This window comes from Colletotrichum karsti, assembly GCF_011947395.1.
Source record: "Colletotrichum karsti strain CkLH20 chromosome Unknown Scaffold9, whole genome shotgun sequence".
NCBI classification, from domain to species: domain Eukaryota; kingdom Fungi; phylum Ascomycota; class Sordariomycetes; order Glomerellales; family Glomerellaceae; genus Colletotrichum; species Colletotrichum karsti.
Window position 1 is genome coordinate 542,026 of NW_024065909.1, and position 23,491 is coordinate 565,516.

The 23,491-nt window shown below is 51.8% G+C and overlaps 8 protein-coding genes across 8 annotated transcripts; 4 read left to right on the top strand and 4 right to left on the bottom strand.

Moving 5' to 3' along the window:
- Positions 1-834: 834 nt before the first annotated feature.
- On the top strand, positions 835-2,515 carry CkaCkLH20_03698 (transmembrane amino acid transporter; the record flags this gene model as incomplete). The annotated part of the gene is made up of 5 exons (XM_038886417.1): positions 835-993; positions 1,051-1,312; positions 1,372-1,563; positions 1,634-2,025; positions 2,087-2,515. The coding sequence occupies 5 exons, from the start codon at positions 835-837 to the stop codon at positions 2,513-2,515; spliced, it is 1,434 nt and encodes a 477-aa protein (XP_038748259.1).
- A 688-nt stretch (positions 2,516-3,203) lies between these two features.
- Positions 3,204-4,643, bottom strand: CkaCkLH20_03699 (uncharacterized protein; the record flags this gene model as incomplete). Its single annotated transcript, XM_038886418.1, has 1 exon — positions 3,204-4,643. The coding sequence occupies one exon, from the start codon at positions 4,641-4,643 to the stop codon at positions 3,204-3,206; it is 1,440 nt and encodes a 479-aa protein (XP_038748260.1).
- A 2,344-nt stretch (positions 4,644-6,987) lies between these two features.
- CkaCkLH20_03700 (uncharacterized protein) lies at positions 6,988-7,674 on the top strand (the record flags this gene model as incomplete). Its single annotated transcript, XM_038886419.1, has 2 exons — positions 6,988-7,052; positions 7,101-7,674. The coding sequence occupies 2 exons, from the start codon at positions 6,988-6,990 to the stop codon at positions 7,672-7,674; spliced, it is 639 nt and encodes a 212-aa protein (XP_038748261.1).
- Positions 7,675-8,448: 774 nt separating this feature from the next.
- On the top strand, positions 8,449-10,214 carry CkaCkLH20_03701 (isotrichodermin C-15 hydroxylase; the record flags this gene model as incomplete). The annotated part of the gene is made up of 5 exons (XM_038886420.1): positions 8,449-8,523; positions 8,608-9,405; positions 9,464-9,778; positions 9,836-10,002; positions 10,055-10,214. The coding sequence occupies 5 exons, from the start codon at positions 8,449-8,451 to the stop codon at positions 10,212-10,214; spliced, it is 1,515 nt and encodes a 504-aa protein (XP_038748262.1).
- Positions 10,215-10,326: 112 nt separating this feature from the next.
- Positions 10,327-12,609, bottom strand: CkaCkLH20_03702 (uncharacterized protein; the record flags this gene model as incomplete). The annotated part of the gene is made up of 3 exons (XM_038886421.1): positions 10,327-11,502; positions 11,558-12,025; positions 12,079-12,609. 3 exons carry the CDS (start codon positions 12,607-12,609, stop codon positions 10,327-10,329), a joined length of 2,175 nt encoding a protein of 724 aa, XP_038748263.1.
- Positions 12,610-13,099: 490 nt separating this feature from the next.
- On the bottom strand, positions 13,100-14,878 carry CkaCkLH20_03703 (uncharacterized protein; the record flags this gene model as incomplete). The annotated part of the gene is made up of 5 exons (XM_038886422.1): positions 13,100-13,315; positions 13,366-13,705; positions 13,769-14,253; positions 14,301-14,767; positions 14,824-14,878. The coding sequence occupies 5 exons, from the start codon at positions 14,876-14,878 to the stop codon at positions 13,100-13,102; spliced, it is 1,563 nt and encodes a 520-aa protein (XP_038748264.1).
- A 1,685-nt stretch (positions 14,879-16,563) lies between these two features.
- On the top strand, positions 16,564-21,524 carry CkaCkLH20_03704 (uncharacterized protein; the record flags this gene model as incomplete). Its single annotated transcript, XM_038886423.1, has 10 exons — positions 16,564-17,179; positions 17,245-17,696; positions 17,766-18,109; positions 18,166-18,409; positions 18,465-19,051; positions 19,102-19,468; positions 19,523-19,835; positions 19,891-20,513; positions 20,571-21,034; positions 21,086-21,524. 10 exons carry the CDS (start codon positions 16,564-16,566, stop codon positions 21,522-21,524), a joined length of 4,449 nt encoding a protein of 1,482 aa, XP_038748265.1.
- An 897-nt stretch (positions 21,525-22,421) lies between these two features.
- Positions 22,422-23,449, bottom strand: CkaCkLH20_03705 (thioesterase family protein; the record flags this gene model as incomplete). The annotated part of the gene is made up of 2 exons (XM_038886424.1): positions 22,422-23,278; positions 23,335-23,449. The coding sequence occupies 2 exons, from the start codon at positions 23,447-23,449 to the stop codon at positions 22,422-22,424; spliced, it is 972 nt and encodes a 323-aa protein (XP_038748266.1).
- Positions 23,450-23,491: the final 42 nt, after the last annotated feature.

A 23,491-nucleotide genomic window follows, 5' to 3' on the forward strand; every position in this document is an offset into this window, starting at 1 on the left:
GAGTTATCATCATGAAGGTTGCCTCCAGAGATATGCTGTGTATGTCGGATGAGCATCCGACGACATCTTTCATCGGATTCACAGGGCTGGAATTGCCGGCCAAAACCCGACGAGCACCGCTTCGCTCAACCCTGAAAAGGAAGTGCCATTGCGAGTCATTTTACCCCTGATTCCTTGAACATCGGCCCGCTGTGACGTATCTCCCACAGACTCCCAGTCGATGAAGTCCGGGGAAAATATGGGGTGCCTTCCACAGATAGGTACGTAATTTACCTCATGCAGTGGGTTTGTCCTATCTTCTATTGTTGGAGGAACCTGTCTTTCTGATAGAAGCGTGAACCTGGGTCCTTGGCACACCATGCCCCTGACGGCATTGGCCATGGGCTGGGCGAAGCTGAAGAGAGTGAGAGAGTGAGTGAGAGAGAGTCGGCAGCAGCGCTAGACCGAATCTTGTTCAAAAGCGGCTCAATTCCCAACTCCAAAAGTGACGCTTGGATATCTCAAACTATCCTTCTTCTCGCAGTTTGACCTCGAGTCACATAAGAGCCCCGGGCTTTCCAACTTTTTTTTCGACTGTTCTTCTCATTGGCTGCTCTTCTTCTTCGCCACAACCACAGCCTTCCATGTCTTTCAAGACTACCGGAAGTCCCTTCGCCTCGTAACCGCCAATACCGACCTCTCTAAGAGAGTTGAAAGATCTCGACAATCACAATCCTCGACGTCCAAAGTGACTGCTTTTTGAAGTCTTGAAATAAAGGTTCTCCCGCAGTGACTTTGACGTTTCCTTCGAATCGACCACGTCCATACCATATATCCACTCAACCGACAATAAAGATGGCTCCTTCCAGCATGGACAAGAGCAAGGAGAGCCACCTCGACGAGTTGGGCCAAGTCTCGACTCGCTCGCAGGTCGGCGTTGTGATGGATGACCCCGAGGCTGGCTACGATGCAGTCTTCGGACAAATCGGCGAAGGGGGTCCCAATTACAAGAATGTTCGTAAGACCTTGTGTGAAGACATGCCTCGTTCAACTACTAATCCAACAACTTAGGTTGGGTGGCTTGGAACAGCCGCTCTCATGATGAAGACCCAGATCGGACTTGGAGTCCTGTCCATTCCGGGAACCTTCCACGTGTTGGGCATCGTGCCGGGTGTGATTGCTTTGATTTGCGTCGCTGCCATCACTACTTGGTCCGACTACATCGTCGGTGTTTTCAAGATGAACCACCCCACGGTTTACAGCATTGATGATGTCGGTCGGTTGCTCTTTGGCCGCGTTGGCCGTGAATTCTTCGCCATTGTGTTCTGTCTCTGTAAGTCTCCGGGCTCGAACCGATGTGTGGTGTGAAACATCATCCTAATGACTACCCAGACTGGATCTTCGTCGCCGGCTCTGGTATGCTCGGTGCTTCCATTGCGCTCAACTCGGTTTCCACCCACGGCGCATGCACTGCGATCTTCGTTGCCGTTGCTGGGTTCCTCGGTTTTTGCTTCGGCAGTATCCAGACTCTTGGCAAGATTACTTGGTTTGCGTGGATTGGTCTCGTCGCCATTCTCAGCTCAAGTATGTAGATATCTCCCTCGAGGTGGCGAACGTCACAATTTGTGCAAAATGGCGAACTAACACTCGATAGTCCTGACTCTCACCGTCGCCGTTGGTGTCCAAGACCGACCAGCTGCTGCGCCGCAAGGAGGTGTCTGGGTTTCCGACTACGTCGTTGTTGGCAAGCCGACGTTCAGCGAGGCCGCCTCCGCTCTTTCGACTCTGGTCTTCGCTTTCGCTGGCACACCGGCCTTCTTCTCCATCGTCTCCGAGATGCGCGAGCCCCGTCACTACCCCCGCGCCCTCTTCATCTGCCAAGGTGTCGTTACCGGAACATACGTTGCCATTGGAGTTATTGTGTACTACTTCTGCGGCTCCTACGTTGCCTCCCCGGCCCTCGGCTCTGCTGGTGTCACGATGAAGAAGGTATGCTACGGTTTGGCTCTTCCGGGTCTTATCGTGACTACTACTCTGGTCATTCACGTAAGTCTCCCCGTTCCACTGCCACACTTATTCCACGAAGCAGTCACCTAACAACCATCAGATTCCGGCCAAGTACATCTTCATCCGTCTCCTCCGCGGTTCCAAGCACCTCACGGCCAACACTGCCAAGCACTGGATCACCTGGCTTGGCTGCACCGGCGGCATCGCCGTCATCGCCTACATCATCGCCAGCTCCATCCCCGTCTTCGACGGCCTGGTCTCGCTCGTCGGCGCGCTGTTCGGCACCCTTCTTTCCTTCCAGCCCATGGGTTGCATGTGGCTTTACGACAACTGGAGCGCGGGCAAGCTCGAGAAGAACCCCCGCTGGATCGCAATGGTTTGCTTCAGTGTTTTCGTGGTTGTCAGTGGTTCTTTCCTGATGGTCGCCGGTGCTTACGGCTCCGTCGTCGGCATCATGGCAACATACAAGGAGTCTGGAGGCTCCGGCGCATTCTCTTGCGCGGACAACTCCAACTCCGTATCGCATTAAAACGGAGTTATGATGGTGGATTACTAGATACCAATTTGCATGTTTTTTACAGTCACTCGCTATTCAAGAGTCCCAAAACGATGATGTCCAGAAATTGCCGCGAGTTGTGCATGAAACAGCCGAAAATCTCGAAGATCATCTGTGGGCGTTCCGAGTCATTTTTTCTTCAAAATTTCTCCGAATAATCCCGCTCTGCGCGTTTAGAAGTCGCTGCCAAGCAGTCCTGCATCCAAGAGGACCAAGACGGGTCTGCCCGGCACGTTGCGACTTCTCCAACGGTTGCCCTGCAGCTGAAATGTTGAAGACGGCAATGATGTTCAAGGGGCCCCCACTCATCGCTTCGCAATCCTGCCGGGAGCTGAGCAGCTTGGCGAGTCCTCGGCATGAGTTCAAGCTTCGCAATGTCCGAAATGCCGATCGCAGAGCGGCAGATGAAAGCCACATTTTCGCCAAGGCGAGATTCCCGAGGAGGTTGCTTGTTTATGTTTGTTTGAATGACCAGCAAAGTCTCCGATTGGAGCAAATACTTTGTTTGAATTAATGCCAGGTCATTTGTTGATATGTGATGGCTCTACTATCCGGAACGACGTCAGTTGAATTTTCGCACGTTCAAGGGCTCGTGTCTATTGTTTAAGAGATAATTGATCCAATTTAGCCAGTTCGACCAGCAAGCGAGTCCATTGAACCGTCAAACTATCTTGATCTCGCGCAGTTCATGCTCGGTATCGAACCAATTGTTCGTCCTTTCAATCACATTTAAGCGACCGACTCTCTGGAACGTCTCGTTGTGACCACCCGCCTCGTTAAGCAGGAGAGCGTAGCCTTGTCCTTCGCTAGTCTTGCAAATCTCCAAGCTCCAGAGCAGGATTTCCTCTCCAAGGGGCCAGTCTTTTGGATGATCGATCTGGACAGTCATCCCTGGATTAACGCGGCGGCCACGCTCATTCAGCTGGGGCTCATCGGTATCCCGCAATGGGTATACATAGCCATCCAAGCTCCAACCACTGTTGTACCAAACAATTTGTCGAAGCTTTCCTCGAATTTTGAGGTGGCCGTCGGTGACCATACCAAAAGGATTTCCCGCCGGTACTGTTTTGACTTCCAAGTCAACGATCTCGCAGGTAGTGATCGGTGGCATTGTCTCGGGCAGCATCATGGCCGGCATGTTGGCTGATACTCCAAAGCTGGAGACTTGTCCTTCCGTACTCGCCCATGACCATGAAGGAGCCCGGTACTTTGCTGGCCGCCTTGGAACCCTATCTCCACTAGTATACGTCTGCGTTGTCCACAGACACTGCTGAAGAAAGTTCTCTTTCCACATTCCGGCAAAGTATTCCTTGGTGTTCTTTGTTCGTCCGTAAGACGCAGCCAAGGCACCTATCCCGAGTAGCTTGTCGTCCTCAAGCGACAATTTTCGCTGCGAATAAGCGCTGACCAGATAGCCCCAGCTCTCTGGATGGTCCATCCCAACGTATGTGTTGCTTCCAGGGTCAAACAACATCTGATATTGTCGCACAGTTGGCGGAACGCCACCCTCTGATTGTTCATCCTGCATGCAGAGGAAGGTCAACTCTCTGGCGCCGTACAGCAGAACTCGAGTTGAGAGTAAAGTCTCCTGCATTGTCCAGCCTCTCTGAAAGAGAGGTGCGTCTGGTCTGCATGATTGCCCTCGAGGGAACATGGTGACCTCGGAAAAGACGTTGTCGTCGAACCTAGCCTTCATCTTGACCGGCTGCCAGTCCGACCGTGGTTGAAGGAATCCATCATTGCAGGTCCTTGCTTCGGCTGCTGCTATAGTCACCCATGAGTTGCGATAAATGGCGTGCATCTGAGAAATCTCGCCAAGTTTGTCCTCCTCATCATCCTGGACGATGCACATGGCATCGACCCAGAGATTTGACAGGCCGATACCGCGAGTGACTATAGCGGCGTGCTGGATGGTCAGCGGGAGTGTATCGAATGGTATCTCGCTCAGATAGTCATGAAGATTTGCTGTCGTCGTTTTGGCCGGCTGATCGGCGCCCCAGCAGTATGAAAGAGCTACGTATGCAGTCGACCGATGGTTCGTCGACAGCCTGATTAATGGTTTCTCGGCTGATCCGAAGATTTCAAGCAATCTCTTGGGCATAAAGTTTCCTGGTAGTGGCCCACACTTGGTATGGCAGGTACTGCAAGAATCTATCCATTCTTTTGCTCTCTTGAGGCTGAGATCAGAGTTCGGGGAGAGATTTGGCGGAAGGCGACCTATGTTGCAGCTTACCGACGGAAATACGTCTGTTGAGACTGGATGTCAGCAAATTACAACGACAGAGTTCTGGAAGCTATCAGAGCCATACCTACAGGCGTGTATATCTCATATGTTACGCCTTCCCTTTGCGGCATTAGACTAAATGAGACGGTAGGATGTCGTCCTAGGCTGAACCATGGAGACAGATCAAGCTCTGTGGATGCTGGGTCCTGAGTCATCCGGACTTTCACGAGTCTCCGTAAGAACAAACAGCCATCGTCTGCCTTTTCTCGTGCGTAGCTGATGGGTATGGGATTCCAGTCAACCCCCCTGTAATCACCGTATCGATAACCAGCTCCGATGTCACGAAGATCGATCTCGAAGTCGCGGCAGTACTGACACGAGTGAGGTGCCAATGACACGTTGTCTTTTTCGGAAGTTCTGAGATCTCCAATCAACGCATCGTGCTCACTCGTGTTTCGGTATAGTCCCTCGTTGACGATACCACTTTCGTACCCTTTGCCAAGAATTCTTTTCCTGCTTGCAGTGGTGTTTTCGGAGTCTGAATCATCGGACTGAAGCTGCACAGTTGAATGTTTCTTAGAGGGGAGCCATAAGTGCCGGTAAGGCTGAGACTGACAAGTTATGATCAGCGTTAGCACGATTGATGCCTATTCGCATCACTCTTAGAATAGCTCACATGTATTTCCCTCTCTAGTCTTTCAACGCGTCGCTTTGCCCTTTGGACTTTATAACCCATATTGATACGCGTCAGGTGCTGTTAGTTAGTTGAGAACGTAAGTGAACCCCGCACCGCTTGGAGCACATTGCAAGAACGTTGCATTTGAATGCTTACTTGCTGCGCCGCAATTGAGGCTTAGGTGTGCGAGTATCCGACACATTACAATACCAATGGGGGCGAATCAGTAGTTCCCGATATGTCAGGGGTAAAGTCTTGGCTCAACATTTGATCTTGAGGTAATTGGCTGCCCATTTATCATCGGTTTACTTCTTCGACCCAGTTATGCAATTCTGCCGCATCGACTCTTCCTGTTTCACAGCCAACGTTGTGTTTTTGCCCATCGAGAGAAGTCAAGCCGTTTCAATCGGGTCAGATTTCGCCTCTTAATGTGCTGGCATCTTAACTGACACCATTTTCTAACGCCCCTCAGCACCCTATCTCTTCAATTTTCTAGACAAGTCATGGCCATATCGCGCTTCTTTCCATGGTATGCGAAAAATGGGCAACCACAACATTACAACGACAGTCCTGGAGCAAAGTGATTGAATGACTTAGCAGTAACAAACAAGTACCCATTTGGACCATGAGAAACAGTCAGAATGAACAGTCAACGTCTATCAATGATATAGCAATGATGATAAAAGAGGTGGGGATAGAAAGATGAGAGGCATGCAGCACTGTCGTCACTTCTCAAGCCATCTGACTTAGTCATTCAATGTCCAATACTAATAAAACGCATCGCCGAAAGGACGGCTTCGCCAAGCTATGGTTGCTTCAACAAAATAAGGTTGTGAGGAACTGAAGATATCAGCCCTACTTCCTAAGCTAACGACATCCCCGGGGTAGCGTCGCTTGAACGTCGTCCTAGAACGCGCCAGTCTAGCCCGTGCGGACTCGACCTCAACACAAAGTCGCATCGTCTCAGCCGGTCACTAGATAAGCCACAAGTTAGGCAGCAGATCTTGGCAGACATTCAATGTGAAGACCTGGTGCAGACTAGATGATCGCCCAGAATAATATTGGATTCTTCATCAGTGCATTTCGCATATGGCCTGCCGTTCCTCACCAATCACACCAGTAAAGGTTTATCCTCCGGAGCCTCTGTAGACTTCTGATGCCAAAAAGAGAATTTGCCTGAGCCTCATGTGGCTTGAGTCCAAGTGCCATGTTTACAATCTTGAAGTGCTGTGCTAGACGTTGTGGTCGGACGACTTGGACGTGGTTGCTCTGGATGCACTTTGACCATGCTTGGCTAGGAACCATCTCCCAGAAGGATGAATTCCCTCAAGAAAACGTACTGATCGTGGCACGAGTGTAGGGAAACTCTGAGAAGATATTTGTTATAAATACTGATGGTATTCACCCCCTCATTCAGGTTTAAGACATCAAGCTCTCATCATCTTCACAGCATTCGCTTCTTACATCTACCTTCGGTCACGATACTCTCAAGTCTAATTCTCCCTTTCAACAATTCAGTCATTCAATAACCCATCACAATTCAAAATGAAATGCGACAAGGCTCTCCAGTGTCTCGTTGGCGGTTGGGGTTTCCTCAACGCCACTATCTCGTAAGCCAACCTCGTCTCATACCCAAACCACTCCTAACCTCCTTCCAGCAACACCACCACCGGTGAAATCATCCCGGAGTGGCATAGCCCATACCCCTCCGGTGGTGCTGTCTGGACCTCGTCGGGTCACTTGTCCTTCATCGTCACCTCCAACGACACCACCGAGGCCGATGTCCGCCCCAAGGAGCTCTCTCTCCCGGCCAAGCCCACCGACCCCGACTCCCGCTGGGCTCTCGTGGGACAGCACAGCCTTGCTGTTCTCGCGACCACCCAGTTTACCGAGATCACCAGCTGCGGCGGCGAGGGAGAGAAGAGGATCAACGGACGTGACTGGGGCCATGGCCGGGGCGGTAAGGGCCAGCAGGGCAAGCCTGATTTCTACAAGTCAAAGGGCAACAAGGGTGACGAGGATTGCGATGGCAACGGCAAGAAGGGACCCTCTGGAACCTTGGTCAACGACGTCATCTCGGCCACTCTCCCCAGCTGGGTCGGACTGAAGCTCGTCAACAACTTCGAGTTTTATGATGACTGCAATGTTCAGGTCCAGCGCTCCCAGGTGGCTCCTGACCTGGTCCAGACTGTCTGGTTCTACCGTCGCCCCCAGGTCAACGTCTTCGCCTAGACATTAGCTTGATATCACCATGATCTCGATAGGTGCTGCGATGGTATTTGATTCGATCTGTGTATATTATATCTATTTACCTACCCTTAAACCAATAGAAGGTGCAGCCAGTTGGCTGTTTCACCGCAATAGCTGTCTTGATGTTAATTGTGCTACATTTGGATTGTAACCCACCCTCAATGGTCCTTGGCAGCAAATTTCGAGCCACTTGGTGATTATCCTGCCTTCAGGAATCAACATCTGACGCAGCCAAAAATAAAACCACAGCGTGTTATTAACTTGAAAACAAAAAAGGCGTATTGAAGAGAAGATTCGTGAGACTCATACTCGGTGTCTTGAACCAACACAGAGTAGTACAAGTGCAACTATCTCTACAGAAACCCGTATTCGCATAATAATGCCAGCAATTCAATGACAATACGTGGCGGGAACGCACAGAAACCAGTCAATTGCGACTGGGGTGCGGAGAAATGACACGGGATCTACCATCCGAGCTCCTCCAGCGTTTTGATTTCGTTCTTTCATGCATGACATGTTATTTGAGACTCCAACTGGATTGGTCCGGAGTGTAGAGATACCCCGAAACACCCGTTAGAAGAAGGCCACACTCCCCGCGCTTGGAAAGATCCGTCCGATCTAGAGACGATTTAAGTGCATAGCCGAGCTGCATGTTGATCGAATGAGTTAATAGAAGACGCGTTCGCACAACAATTCTAGAACTCTGTCTGGTTTTCATCAAGCGGGGTCGTTATCTGCGACTTCTACACAATCAGGATGCTGAAAACAGCGGATATCGCAGCTGCTCTCGCGGCTCACTATGTTCCTATCCTAGAGATCATCATCCTTACTGTAAGTTACAAGAATGCAAGAAGAATTCTGAGAAATGAGACTTGATTAAACTGCTTGAGACGAGGACTGACCTCGCGGTGGCAGGGTGTCCTTTGGCAATTGGTCTCGGCGGTCTATAACGTCTTTTTCCATCCTCTGCGCAAATATCCGGGGCCAATCCTACAACGAGCTACGTCATTGCCATGGGCTATCCAAAATGCGATCGGGACTCAGGCATTCCGCACTCAGCGACTCCATGATCGGTACGGGCCAGTCGCACGCATCAGCCCGAATCATCTGTCCTTCACTCAAGTAGATGCTTGGAAGGATATCTACGGGTTCCAACCCAGCAGCAAAGGCTCGACCGAGATGTCAAAGTCCAAGGTCTTCTCCGAAACGGTCGAGGAGCTACCCAGAAGCATCATCAACGCCGACCGTGAGGAGCACCAGCGGCTCCGTCGCGCACTGGCGCACGGCTTTTCAGACGCCTCCATGAGAGAACAGGAGGGCATGATCATCAAGTACATCGACAAGCTCATCTGCAGACTGAAAGAGTTCTCGAGAGATGGTAAAGAACCGCAAAATATCGAGGGTTGGTACAATTGGACCACCTTCGACGTCGCGGGCGACCTCATTTTCGGACAATCTTTCGGATGCCTCGATCGAGCTGACTACCATCCATGGATTGCATTCATCTTCGGGGCTATTCGATTTGGTGCAACGATGACTTCGCTGAAATACATTGGGCTCGGCTCTGTTGTTCAAGCTCTCTTCAAGATCGGCGGAATGAGAGCCATGACTAAGTTGCGGGAGAGCACCGACGGCATGCTGGAGAACCGAATGAATATGGAGAAGGAGCGAAATGATCTGTTTGAAGGACTTCTGAAACGCCGAGAAGAATGGGTGAGTCTGCAAGTGCTTCGGGCTACTCAAAGAATCAAAATTATACTGACTTGAAAAGAATCTCTCATTCGACCATCTGTCTGCAAATGCTCTCATTCTAACCTTGGCAGGGTCGGAGACGACTGCTACGACACTCGCCGGGGCAACATACCTCCTCTTGAAACATCCAGAAGTTCACGAGAAGCTGAAGGAGGAAGTTCGCTCGACGTTCAAGGATGCGAGCGAAATCAACATCAACTCTGTCAGCAAGCTATCATACATGTTAGCGGTGTTGAACGAGTCTTTGCGATTATATCCGCCGGTCACCGCAGGCCTGATTAGAGAAGTACCGGCAAATGGCTGGAAAATTGCTTCGGAGCACATTCCGGAGGGGGTAAGTGATAAAAGCAAAAGCTGTAGAAACCTGATGACTGAGCTGATATGTTACTAGACATTTGTCGAAATCCAGCAGTGGTCATCCAACCATAGTCCGGATAATTGGGCTGAGCCTTGGAAGTTCGATCCTGAACGATTCATAGACGAGGACTCGAGCAATGTGAACCAATTCGACTCTCTGCAGGCTTTCAGTGTTGGACCCCGAAATTGCATTGGTCGAAAGTGCGTTACTTCCCTGAACAGTTTACTTCTCATCAAACTAACAAAATACTAGTCTAGCTTATGCGGAGATGAGACTTGTGCTAGCCCGGATCATCTTCGAGTTTGATGTTTCCTTGGGGAAGGATAACGAAGACTGGATCGAGAGACAGCGAGCTTTCGGTCTCTGGGACCGGATCCCTCTGAAGGTGTACCTGACGCCGGTCTCTCACTGAATGGGTTCAAGCTCAAGAACTTAGGCATGGAGTAGAGAGACGCGTGTTGATTCCACAAGATTGACAAAAGTCAAAACAATGTCTATTTACAACGTTGTCGCGGTAGTAATGCTTATTTTGCATGATGATGCTCCCCTGAGGGATCCCAGAAGAAAGAGGCAGCTTCTGTGTTCAGAAGAATATTTCCATCGAAACCGTCGAAGCCGGGTTCACCGAGCGGAGAAAACAACGTACTGTCTGCTGTTGTGCCGGCAAATGGCTCACCAAACGAACTCATCTTGCTAGGCGGGAAATTCCCACTGCCTCTCAATCTCTCAATGACCACTGGCGTCTCGATGGCCTGGCCTATGTTGCAAAATGCCGACTCTCGTCTCTGCCATCCAGCGAGAAGATTCTCCGCACGCTGCAAGTTTTCCTTCTTTCCCAGGTCGTATAACTCTGGGTGGTGATGAAATATCCTGTCTATCGCTCTCCATGCCCGGTCTACCAGAGTTCCCACCGGTTGCCATTGTAGCAACTCAATCATGACGGAGAAGGCGTCGGCCTGGAGATGCAGCTTGAGATGCCATCTGAACCTCTCATCAATCGTATCGTACCAGTTTAGGTCGCTTTCAAAGTGAATGACCCACAGCCTGAAGAGAGACTGCTGACCTTCGAGGCTATCGGAATTCTCGTCCCAAGGCTCACGCGCGTGGGTGATCATGTCGCGCATCTTCTGAGCGATGAGAAGCCGAAGTTTACATGCCAGAACGTGGATCCCTCCAATAGTTGGATTGCAATATCTCTTTTCAGCCTTGATCATTCGCTCCTCCAACTGGTCCACTATGAGGCGGTACTTGTCGAGGTCTTGCGCTCCGCTGATCCTTTTCGAGCTGTCTGCGTTGACGTCCCCTGTTCCGAGGACCACCGCCTCGAATTCTGGAACAGGGTTCTCGCAGAAGAAATGCCTGGCCTCATATATCATTAAGCAGAAGGCCATCTCGGTCGCGCCCTCTCGAGATTTCACGGGCTCTGTTGATCCTTGCAGTAAGTCGGCGTCGTTGAGATTGCTGGGAAGCTTTGTGTCCCAGTTTGGCGGTAGCAATGTGTCGCAAAAACCTGCTAGGATCGCGTACTTTGTTTCTAGCATGATAATCTGCCACCATATTCTCCTGCGCATCTCCACCTCGAAAGGCGGGAGCCCTAATAGTTCCCCGTCACGATGAAGGCCCATTCTCTGGGCTATCCTGACCAGTGTCCCGGTCAGAATCCACGATGCATGACGATCGAATTGGCCCTGAAGCGAGACCTTATGGCACCACATAGTCAGCTACATTCAAATCGCAAGAGATTACATTACTTACCAAGTAGAGAACCAAGCATTGCAAGATGGTAAGATTGTATTTTCGCAGGAAATCCACCCTGGATAGCGCCTTTTTGAGGGCAAGGTTTGCCTTCTTGAGAGCTTTGCTCTTAGCAACGTTAAGAATTTGCTCGGATTCCGCCTCCGAGAGCGCCATTATGGCAAGCACGTTAATGGAGCATAGCAACGCCTCCAAATCTGGAGCGACGTTTCCATGGTCTGTGGCAGCCTCGAACACGAGAGGTTCTAGGCTGGGAACATGCACGACTTTCGTCATGGGGTTCACACGCTCCAGAAATACCTGCCATAACCTCAACATCTCTACGGCGCCGAGCGCTAACAGATCAAAGTCCATGGAGTCACGGCCGTGAAGACTGCCATCATCGTTGGTGTCGGCTGCCGTGGAGGAGCCAGACTGATCGGCTTGCTCTTCCACGTGGTCGTTCAGGCTTAGCTTTGAGAATTGCAGCTTCACGTGGTGTCAGAACCCTGGTACCCCTGAACACAAGAGAAGGCACCTACATGATCGACAACATTGGAACGAAGTGGGCTTTCCATGAAAGTTGGACGACCCTCATCAACCACGATCTTTCCTTTCGGCCTTTGACTTGGTTGCTTTCGAGCCTCCTCGTAGCTCACCCACGACATCGACGGGCTATCGACAGCCGCCGCAGCATCGCGTGATGCCGGTGGCGTCCCGTCGAGAATAGGTCGGCCTTCCGCATCTCGCGGAGCAACTTGGCTCAGGAGCGACTCGCACTGATTGAGTCTCTCCAACAAGTCCTTGACGACGCGCCTCCTCCCTGCCCCGGCGGGCGCCCTCGTGGAGGGGATGCACGGTTGATCGGCCTGACCTCGCATCAGCTCGCACTTCTCGGCTGCATCGGCAAAGCTGGGACGGGCCTGACAAACCTTGATACAATTCGCGCAAGGTGATTTGCGATCGCACTTGATCTTTCGCTGGTGACAGAAGACGCAGGCGAGAACGTGGAGTCCCTTTCCTGGTGTTGCGCTGCTGCTGTTCGGTTGCGAGGCTGGGCTTTCGGATGCCATCTAAGCGGCTCTGACGGGTGTTGTTTTTTGCGCGTGTGAAGGAATCTGGTCGGGTTCTCGAACGATCCGGCCGAATGAAATGACGTTGTCCCCCCGGCGGGGACTGTATTTATGTGTCTTCTTCCGCCGCCCCGGAGGAAATTATGCAGGGAACCGGTCAATTATGCGGCTTGCGTGGGCTCGCTAGACCAAATCAGAACACGGGAGGGCCGGGAGGCTCTTGGCAATGACCGGGATGTGAGCTCTGCGTAGCGGAGTTTGACGGCAATTCAAGATGAACAGGGGCTGAAAACCCGAGTCACGGCGTAGATCATTAATACGTTTATTTTAAAAAGGTTTCACAACAGCTGTGTTCTGACGAGAATGGAGTTGAATTGAACAATGTGTAGAGTATTCGGTGAAATTATGTGGGTATCAATGGTTACAAGGCAGACGGTACATGATACATAGGATGCTGACCAGACGTACCAACTCGTGGACTTTGTCGGTTTCACTTGTCCAACGCTGCAGGTCCTGCATGTGAGAAGTCGTAGTCTTCCTGCAGCCCTTGCAAGAATAGAGGATCCAACTCCGGGAGAAAGTAGCTGAAAATTCCCATGACATCAGTCCCCATGAGTGCGCTCGGCGAGACCTGGTCCAGGCCATTGTCAAAAGAATAGTCCGCAAAGCTCGACATATTGGGCGCAAAAGCATCCCCTGAAATTGCCTGGGATGAGGATGTTAGTAAACACCAAAGATGAGAAAGGAGATTTTTACATTTGACAAGTCGAGGGTCATCCCAGTCGGCTTGGTAGAATTGTCTCTGACGGCTGTAGGTGACGACAACAGTGGCTGCGTGTTGGTTGTAGGATTCGTGAGTCTAGTCGTCCCCGTTTCTACTTGCTGGACCTCGTTCACGTAGTCCCGAGCAATCTTGGCAAACTCGGCAATGAGAGACCCCGGAAGAGTGCCATTACTGGCGTACTCAATTCGACTGAAATGACCGGCGGCCATATCAAGGAGGGCCAGATTGGAAGCAGTCTCTGGCTGTCGCGGGTCATGGATTACGAGATCGAACAAGACAAATAACGCTGTGATCGGAATTCCCGCAATGACCCTTGATGAGCAAGCAGTCAGTTGATGCTTGTTCGATCCCAAATGTCAAGGTCAAATCACTTACCATGTCACCGTATATGGCTCCACCTCGATCATGGTCGTGAGGTCCAGGATAGATCGAGATGCGCCCAGGATGGCAGCCATCTTGGAACTCTTCTTTGTCAACACTGACGCATCCTCTGAACTGGGCAGATATACCAGCGTTGTTCTCGACAGGGTGAGCAGGAGACTGTTGTAGAGGTAGTTGACTATGAGTCCCAACGATCTTGCTAAAGGACTCAGGAGGGCTTGGGGACGAACGTGGCCGTTCGGTCGGAAGCCGTTGTCGGGCAACGACGATCGCCACTGCTCCAGCTCGTCATCCAATTGCCGAATGACGTCGAGGTAGTATGAGTTCGAATTTCCAGACACACCCACTGAGAACAGAGATGTGTAGGCCCGTGAAAGAAGACGGCCAAAGCGTATGAAGTGCAGAAACCAGTTGAATTCCCCCACACATGCCTCGGGAACAAGAGGTATCGGGCAAAAGATGTCGCTGTCAACAAAGCCCTGGCAGAATCAGCGCGTGTTCGCATTCCATTTTATAGAATACTCACGGAACTCCGTCCAAAGTGAAAACTTGTAATCTTCTCCACTGCGTAGAGAATCCAGAAAGCCTTCTGATACGCATGGGCTGCGGTGCCTGTGAAGTTGTTGTTGGACATACTCTGCGCTCTCCTCGCTGCCTCAGACATGATGACGGGCTCGACCGCGAGTCCGCATATGCCCAGTCCGTACACCGCCATCGCAGTCAAAGCCTGGAGAATGGTGAGAGAGTCGGGTAAAAGCAGCATTTCCGAGAATCCGCCCAGAGCCACAGCGAAGAGTCTCCATGATTCTCCTTTGCCGGCCTCGAACGTCCCACCATCTGCGTACTGAGAGCCCAGAGCCAAGACGGTATGGTATAAGCATGACCATGGCTTGCTGCGTTCAAGGAGGTTGATAAAGTTGGGGCCTGCGACGGTTGTCTCGAATAAGGTCTTATCGAGAAACGGGAAGACGGGATGTACGCGTTCGAAGTATACTGTCAAGATTCAGCCGGGGGCTCTTGCCGGTCGCGGTCTAAGGTTCAATACTCACGTCTGATATACAAAGACATCTTGGCCACGTCTGTCACTGATTCAGGCTGCTGCATGCGACGTGTAGCGGTTGTCGAGTCAGTACGTCTCAGGCGGCCATTGACGATGGTCGAAATTCGTCCGACGAGTTCGTTGACTTTGTTGTTACGCAGTCGCGTTGAAAGAGATAGCAGCCGGCTATCAGAAAAGAAGGTAAGGCTGTTGCGGCCGCCTACTTTTGTCAGTGGGAGCACCTCGTCATTGCATGCTGGATGGTTACCGAAAATGCCATTTCGCTGCAACACGGTTAGTACCTCACTTCACGAGGGCGAAGGGGAACCATACTGGAACGAATACTAAGTCGTCGTTACTCCTGCTATTGGCTGTTCTCGGTCTTTGCGCCATTTCGAGCACTCGATCGACGTGGAGCTCCTGTACCCGATGCAGTGGAGATCTTGGGGCTGGTGAAGCCAGCGACGACGAGGTCGGCTTAACCTCAATGTCAGCTGTAGACAGATCAAGAACTGCCTTCGCGTCCGGTTCTTCTGGGGGTGGCTGGCCAGTTGAGCAGTAGTTAGTCGGCAATAGTTGGTCCGCAACTACACACAAGTCAGTTGCTAAGGTCTATGGGAGACAAGCGTCTACAACAATCTGAGTGAGCTAGCCAGGTACGAGGAAGTAGAAGACAGCCTCAAGCCTTGGACGGGCATTGGCATAAAATGAGCACGATAGAACCGGGAATGGACATTGGAAAGACTGACCGTTTCGTCTGCGTGCTAATCGCTTCACGCTAAAGCGACACTCTGTTTTGCGGCGCTGCCAGGTTCAGTCATCGTTAATAAGACTCTCGCTAGCACGCACGAAAGCAGCATACCACACAGTTCGCACAAGGGCCGGGCGGTCCAGAGCCTAGAATTCGTGTCAATAATTCTACTGTGAAAAGTGACCATCTACTTTCAGATGAAGGTCGGCCGAGGAAACATACTGGGACATCGGACTTTGCGTGCCTTACAAGCATCACAGGACTTATGGCGGGGCCCAGAGGGTCCGGGACTTGTAGTAGACTGGTCAGCCATCCTCGGCCGAATTCTGATAAAGCGCCAATCTTTCAAAACCGAGCAAACATCCAAAAGAAGGAAGACGAGGATGGACTCGCAAGAAACGGGGAGAAACGATGGAAGCTTTGATGTTTTCTTTTGGTTTAAGGGGGTGGAGCGGCCAAAAGCTTCGGCTCCCACAATGGTGTGAACCTCGGCGCCGAACTGCCGGATCGGGCAAGTCTTACCGCAGGTCGGAGACGCCGACACCGTCCACCGGCCCACGATCTACATGGTAAAGGGCGAATGAATGAGCCTCATGTGGGTGTTTTTTGAGGCTCAAGATATCTCGGAACCGACCTTGCACATTAGGAGAGTTGGCTCTGCATGTTGTAGAGTTTTCGCAAGCACATTGGGAACTGAGACCCGCTATCATGCTCGGTACGAGCATCAACTCGGCGAATTGACGTGAAAATGATCGCTTATCAGGATTGTTGTGACTACACCTCCCTGTTTCTCGGTGTCTGCGTGCTAAAATGATGTCGAGGGTGTGTCAGTCACCCTTTTCACATGTCTGTTGATGTCAACTGTTAAAGATGAGGTCTGGCAGTCTAGTCCGTTAATGTCGATTGAAACGACCTCATCACCTCTTCTCTATTTTCGGATCTCCTGTAACCCTATACGGCTTTCAACACCTATAATTCTTTGATTTTTAATTCTAAAGCATGACTCCAAGCTCTCCTGGCTCTGCCAGGAACGTCAAGTCGACGCCGTCCGACGACACCCTTCACACCAAAACCATCCAAGAGCATGAGCAACAGCAAGATGAGACAGACATCGAAGTCAATGATGGGCGTATGAATGACCTTGTCCGCCCATACAGCCTGGACCTCGTTCGCTCAGCATCCCGGCTGGATGCCACCATCAACCCGTTCCTGTCATCTCATCCGTCTCTCGATCCTCGCTCTCCAGACCAGTTCAACGCCAAGAAGTGGGCCAAGGCTCTTCTTCAGCACTCCAGCCATCACCCTGAACGGTTTCCTCGTCTTGAGGCCAGCGTCGCCTGGCGTAACTTGAGTGTTCATGGCTATGGAACGGACACGGACTACCAGAAGGATGTCCTCAACGTTCTGCTTCAGGGTCCAATGATGGTCAAGCAATTCTTCAGCAACCGCAGGCAGAAGATCGATATCCTGCGTGACTTCGATGGCATCGTCAAGAGTGGTGAGATGCTGCTGGTTTTGGGCCGCCCAGGCAGTGGTGTCTCAACTCTTCTCAAGACGATTGCAGGCGAGACGGAGGGTCTGCATCTTGGGTCTCACTCGCACTTCAGCTACCAAGGTTCGTTTTCTCTCTCTTCAGTGTACGCAATAAGAATAACAGCTAGCTAATATTCGCTTTTCCAGGTATTCCCATGGAGACAATGCACCGCGAGTTCCGAGGCGAGGTCATCTACCAGGCCGAGACGGACATACACTTTCCTCACCTCACAGTCGGTCAGACACTACTCTTCGCCGCCTTGGCCAGGACACCCAAGAACCGGCTGTCAGGTGTTAGTCGCCAGAGGTACGCCGAACATCTGAGGGACGTCGTCATGGCAGTCTTTGGCATCTCTCATACCATCAACACCAAGGTTGGCAACGACTTCGTGAGGGGTGTAAGTGGCGGTGAGCGCAAGCGTGTGAGCATTGCGGAAGTCACCCTCAGCCAGAGTCCCATCCAGTGTTGGGATAACAGCACTCGCGGTTTGGACAGCGCGACGGCCCTTGAGTTTGCCCGCACTCTACGTCTTTCTACCGACTTGGCGAAGACCTCTGCCATCGTCGCCATGTATCAGGCGTCGCAGCCAGCATACGACGTAAGTGGTTCAAGACTTTTGACGTGTTCCATGCTTCGTTTTGATGAGACTAGCACTAACCTGGCAAAGACGTTCGACAAGGTTGCCGTTCTCTATCAAGGAAGACAGATCTACTTTGGGCCGGCCGGCCTAGCCAAACAGTACTTCGTTGACATGGGCTACGCTTGCCCCGATCGTCAAACCACCGCCGATTTCCTTACCTCCCTCACGAACCCGTCCGAGCGGGTTGTGAGGTCCGGCTTTGAGAACCGAGTTCCCCGCAGTCCCGATGAGTTCGCAGCCGTATGGAAGGGAAGCGATCTCAGAGCACGCCTGATGGACGAGGTCCATTCTTTCGAGGAGGATTTCCCTTTGGATGGCTCAGAGACTGAGAAGTTTGCGGCGACTCGCAAAACTCATAAGCAGTCACTTTCGTGCGTTAAATACCAAGTCTCATCTCAATCTGGCATCATTCGCTGACTCCCACTAGGTCTTCAAAGTCGCCATACACAATTTCTGTGCCGATGCAGGTCTGGCTGTGCATGACGCGCGGGTACCAGCGTCTCCTGGGAGACAAGCTGTTCTTCATTGTGACAGTCCTTGGCAACCTCGTGATCTCGCTTGTTCTGGGGAGCATCTTTTTCGACTTGCCTTCAGACGCGTCGAGCATGAACTCTCGCTGTGTTCTCCTGTTCTTCGCCATCTTGTTCAACGGCCTCAGCAGTGCCCTTGAGGTGAGACTCCTGGAGATTGATCTCAAGACATGATGGGTATTAACTATGATTACAGATCCTTACCCTGTATGTACAGCGACCCATCGTCGAGAAGCATGCGCGATATGCTTTGTATCATCCCTTCTCTGAGGCCATCTCCTCCACTATTTGCGACCTTCCTAGCAAGATTCTCTCGACGATCGCCTTCAACGTTCCGCTCTACTTCATGGCCAAACTACGACAGGAGGCTGATGCATTTTTCATCTTTCTTCTTTTCGGATTCACCACCACTCTTTCCATGTCGATGATACTTCGCACGATCGGACAAACCTCGCGCACCATCCACCAAGCTCTCACGCCCGCCGCGATCTTCATCCTGGCTCTGGTCATCTACACCGGGTTCATCCTGCCTACGAACAGCATGAAGGGGTGGCTCCGATGGATCAACTACATCAACCCCATCGCGTACGCCTTCGAGAGTCTCGTCGCCAACGAGTTCACTGGACGCCAGTTCCCTTGCGTTCAATATGTCCCTGCCTATCCGAACGCGGCCCCTAACGAACGAACTTGCTCCGTTGCTGGAGCCATGCCGGGTGCAGATTTTGTGGATGGTGACTTCTACATGAATGCTCACTTCAAGTACTTCAAGTCTCACATTTGGAGGTAAGTCTGATGTTCACTCATGAGCTCTTGAAGGTGACTGACTTCTGAAGGAACTTTGGGATTCTCATCGGATACATCCTCTTTTTCATGGCTGTTTACCTTCTGGCGGCCGAGTTCATCACGACGAACCGTTCCAAGGGCGAGGTCCTGCTCTTCAGACGAGGATACAAGGCTTCTTCCAGCCAGAAGGTATCTTCCGACGAGGAGACCGCCCAATCTGATCGTGTCTACCATCACCAAGAGAAACAGGAGATGTCCCGGACCACATCGACGGCGAGACAGACAGTCAGCCGGAAGCACCGAGCAGTCTTCCATTGGAGAGATGTTTGCTACGATATCATGATCAAGGGTCAAAATAGGCGAATTCTCAGCTCGGTTGATGGATGGGTGAAGCCAGGCACGCTGACAGCTTTGATGGTAAGAATCCTTGGTTCTATTTTTCATGACATTTCACTGACCAAACGACTCCAGGGTGCGACCGGTGCAGGAAAAACTACCTTATTGGATGTTCTGGCCAATCGAGTCACCATGGGCGTCGTTTCCGGAGACATGCTGGTCAACGGGATTCCCAGAGATCAGTCGTTTCAACGAAAAACGGGCTACGTGCAGCAGCAAGACATCCACTTGGAGACCTCAACCGTTCGTGAGGCTCTTCAGTTCAGCGCCATGCTACGGCAGCCCGCATCTGTCAGTAAGAAGGAGAAGTATGCCTACGTGGAAGAGGTCATCGAGCTGCTGGAGATGGAAGCATATGCGGATGCCATTGTCGGTGTTCCGGGTGAAGGTATAACTCCTCTCCATTCAACCGTCAAAATGGTAGCTGACATCCCTGATCACAGGTCTCAACATCGAGCAACGTAAACGACTCACGATCGGCGTCGAATTAGCTGCAAAGCCCGACCTACTTCTTTTCCTCGACGAGCCGACTTCCGGTCTTGACAGCCAAACCGCTTGGTCCATTGCATCTCTCATCCGTAAACTTTCGGAAAACGGACAGGCTATTCTTTGCACCATACACCAACCTTCTGCTCTACTCTTCCAACAGTTTGATCGCCTACTTTTGCTAGCAAAAGGCGGAAGAACTGTGTACTTCGGTGACATCGGCGAGAACTCTCGGACTTTGACAAGCTACTTCGAGCAGTACGGGGCAGCTCCATGTGGCCAGGACGAGAACCCAGCGGAGTGGATGCTGAAGGTGATCGGGGCAGCTCCGGGAGCGAAAGCTGAGAGAGATTGGCCCGAAACTTGGAAAGAAAGCCACGAATGTGCGCAGGTGCAACGGGAGCTTGAACGCCTTCAACAGGAGTCGCCTTCAAGCCCGGCTTCAGGGACCTCGGAGGAGATGACGACCTACGCCACGCCGTTCCACGTGCAGTTGGCCATGTGCACCAAGAGAGTCTTCCAGCAGTACTGGCGTACGCCCTCGTACATCTACTCCAAGCTCATTTTGTCCGGCGGAACGGTAAGCAAAGCTTCCACACTCACCTTCACAGACGCCCCTTACTGACCCAATTTCCAGAGTCTCTTCATCGGAGTCTCCTTCTACAAGGCGGAACTCACCATGCAAGGCCTACAGAGCCAGATGTTCTCGATCTTCATGCTCCTGGTTGTCTTCGCCTTCCTCGTCTACCAGACCATGCCCAACTTCATCCTCCAACGCGAGCAGTATGAAGCCAGAGAGCGAGCTTCCAGAGCTTACTCCTGGTACGTCTTCATGCTGGTCAACATCATCGTCGAGCTACCGTGGAACACGCTGGCCTCGTTGGTGATCTTCTTCCCGTTCTACTACCTCGTCGGTATGTACAGGAACGCGATCCCAACAGACGCCGTCACTGAGCGCGGAGGCCTGATGTTCTTGCTGGTCTGGGCGTTCATGCTCTTCGAGTCGACGTTCGCGGACATGGTGGTGGCGGGTGTTCCGACGGCCGAGATTGGAGCGACGCTGTCCCTTCTGTTGTTTGCCCTGTGTCTTATCTTCTGCGGGTGAGTCGACATCCTGTCCAAATCCCTGTTACAACAGCTAACCACCAGCAGCGTCATCGTTCCCGAGAACGCGCTCCCTGGATTCTGGAAGTTCATGTACAGGGTCTCGCCGCTGACCTACCTCGTCGACGGTCTCTTGTCGACTGGTCTGGCACACAACACGGTTGAGTGCTCTTCACTCGAGCTCTTGCAGTTCAGCCCCCCGCAGGCAAATAACGTGACGTGCGGCGCGTACATGGAGCCGTACATGCAACTGGCCGGGGGTAGGGTCTACAATCCCAACAGCACCGACATGTGCCAGTTTTGCCCGTTGGCCACCACGGATGCCTTCTTGGCCACGACTTCGACGGCGTACGATAAGAGATGGCGAAATTGGGGGTTGATGTGGGTGTACATTGTCTTCAACCTGTTTGCTGCGTTGTTCTTGTACTGGCTGGCGAGGGTTCCCAAGAAGGGTGGGCTTGGACAGTTGTGGAAGAAGAAGGCTTGAACGTGATCGGGATCGGTATTCTCCGACTTCGGAATGAAGTGTTGGCAAGGTGTTGTCACAGCTCACTGTCAAGACGTGCTTGGCGTTCTGCCTGGGTGTATGATAATATCAAGCAACCAGCGGATATGTAAGATAGTATCTATCATCTTTGTGTGCTTCTCAATAATTGGAACTCGACAAATTGGAGTATTCTGCTTTATAAATAGATAGCCAACTGAAAGAAAACTGAACTAGTCTCACTCCCCCTGAGCCTCCCTTTCCTATTGTGAGACTTAAGTACTAATGCGCATCTACATGTATGCCAGTTATATTCAACCCAACTCAAAAAGCAAATGGGAAGTTAACAAAAGGTATTGCAGAAGAGCAAAAGGGCTCAATCGGGAATCGAACCCGAGACCTCGCCCATTCATGTTCCCGCTGAGCGGGAGGGTTGTGACACATCACCAACACCCGAAGGGCGAATCATACCGCTAGACCATTGAGCCGAAGTCGGATTCCCGTGGACGGAAACCAATGGTTCCTCGTCGTACAGCCGGTTGCAGCTAATAGATGCAGAATGTGTGGGATAGTGGGGTGGTGGTGGGACTCATCGTGAGATGTTGGCTCACGTCATCTGCACCTAACCGGTTGGTTGGAACAACCTTGGATTTTCGGACACTGACTCAGCAAACTCTTTCTCAATGTGGATGATAAACTGCAAGTTCATACGAATGGGTGTTATGAATGAGATTAGTGTGAAGATAAGGTGGTGGGTAGGTTGACACATGTCACTGTGCATGAGTTCAAGTCGGGCAGCATGAGAAGACTATGAGACATGAAACATCATCCATCAAACCATCATCACGGATGGCCTGATTTCATGAATTGTGGGAATGATTAGACGTTATTCTATAACATCTAGAGTTTGCCATTCGCGTGGCTTCGTTCCTTGAGATTCCGCTCTGCCGACAAGACCAAGTTGACGTGATTGCTCAGTGCCACCACGTTCTGGTCCCGGTCTAAGATAACAACCTCCAAATCTAGTCTACCGTTCTGAATAACCTTGGCCAAGCACCGAATGAAAAGCCATTCGACACCCTCCTCAGGCAAGGTCTTCTTCACATCCAGGTTCAAAGCAATTGTCGGGTACCAAAACATCTCGTTCGACCGGAACGGCGTCTGCTCCTCGTCACGACGCGGCCTCCAACCCTCAACGATCGTAGGATATGCGTCTGCGATATAGCCCAGCGACGCATTCGTAAACTTCTGTCCCGCCTTGAATCGCAGCCAAATGTCCGCCATCCCGCGACGCGTGCCCTCTCGCGGGACGTAGTGCTCGAGGTTGTTGTGCGCTCGAGCAAAAGAGACTGCGCGGGCGGTGAGTTTGTCTCTCTTAACCCAGTGAGGGTCTCTGTTGAGCTCGAGCATGGAAAAGTCCACCGGCTTCAGCGGTGGTGTCACCGTCCATCCGGTGCTGAGGGTGAGCCCCTTCTCGAGACTTATGCGGGTATTTGTGAGGTAGGCGAGCACGTTCTTGCGGGACTTGGAACCAAGCCACGGCGCGGTAGGCTGGAGGTCATGCTGGTAGAGAGTGATATGCAGCGTTGAAATCGTGCGGCCGAGCTTCACCTCTTCGACGACAAGGATCGCCGGGCCGACCTCCGTTCGATTGACGTACTCGAAATGAGCAGAGATGGTATCTGGTTGACCACGCGCTGCGAGGTGGAGGGACGCCGCACGCAGGATGACTGAGGCGACATAGCCGCCATTAGGTACTGTAGGCGCGTGAGGCGGAATGAGCTGAGATAAGAATGAGCGTGCGATTGCGTACCTGAGCCAATACACCAAGCAGACTGGAGGCTGGCGCGGTATGAGTGAGAGTCTGATTGTGTGACTTCGGTTGCCTCTGCGAACGGTACTAGAGGTTCTGAAGGTGCGGACGCCATGATGAGGGTCAACGGAATCGGCCGCTTGAGATCCTAGGATGC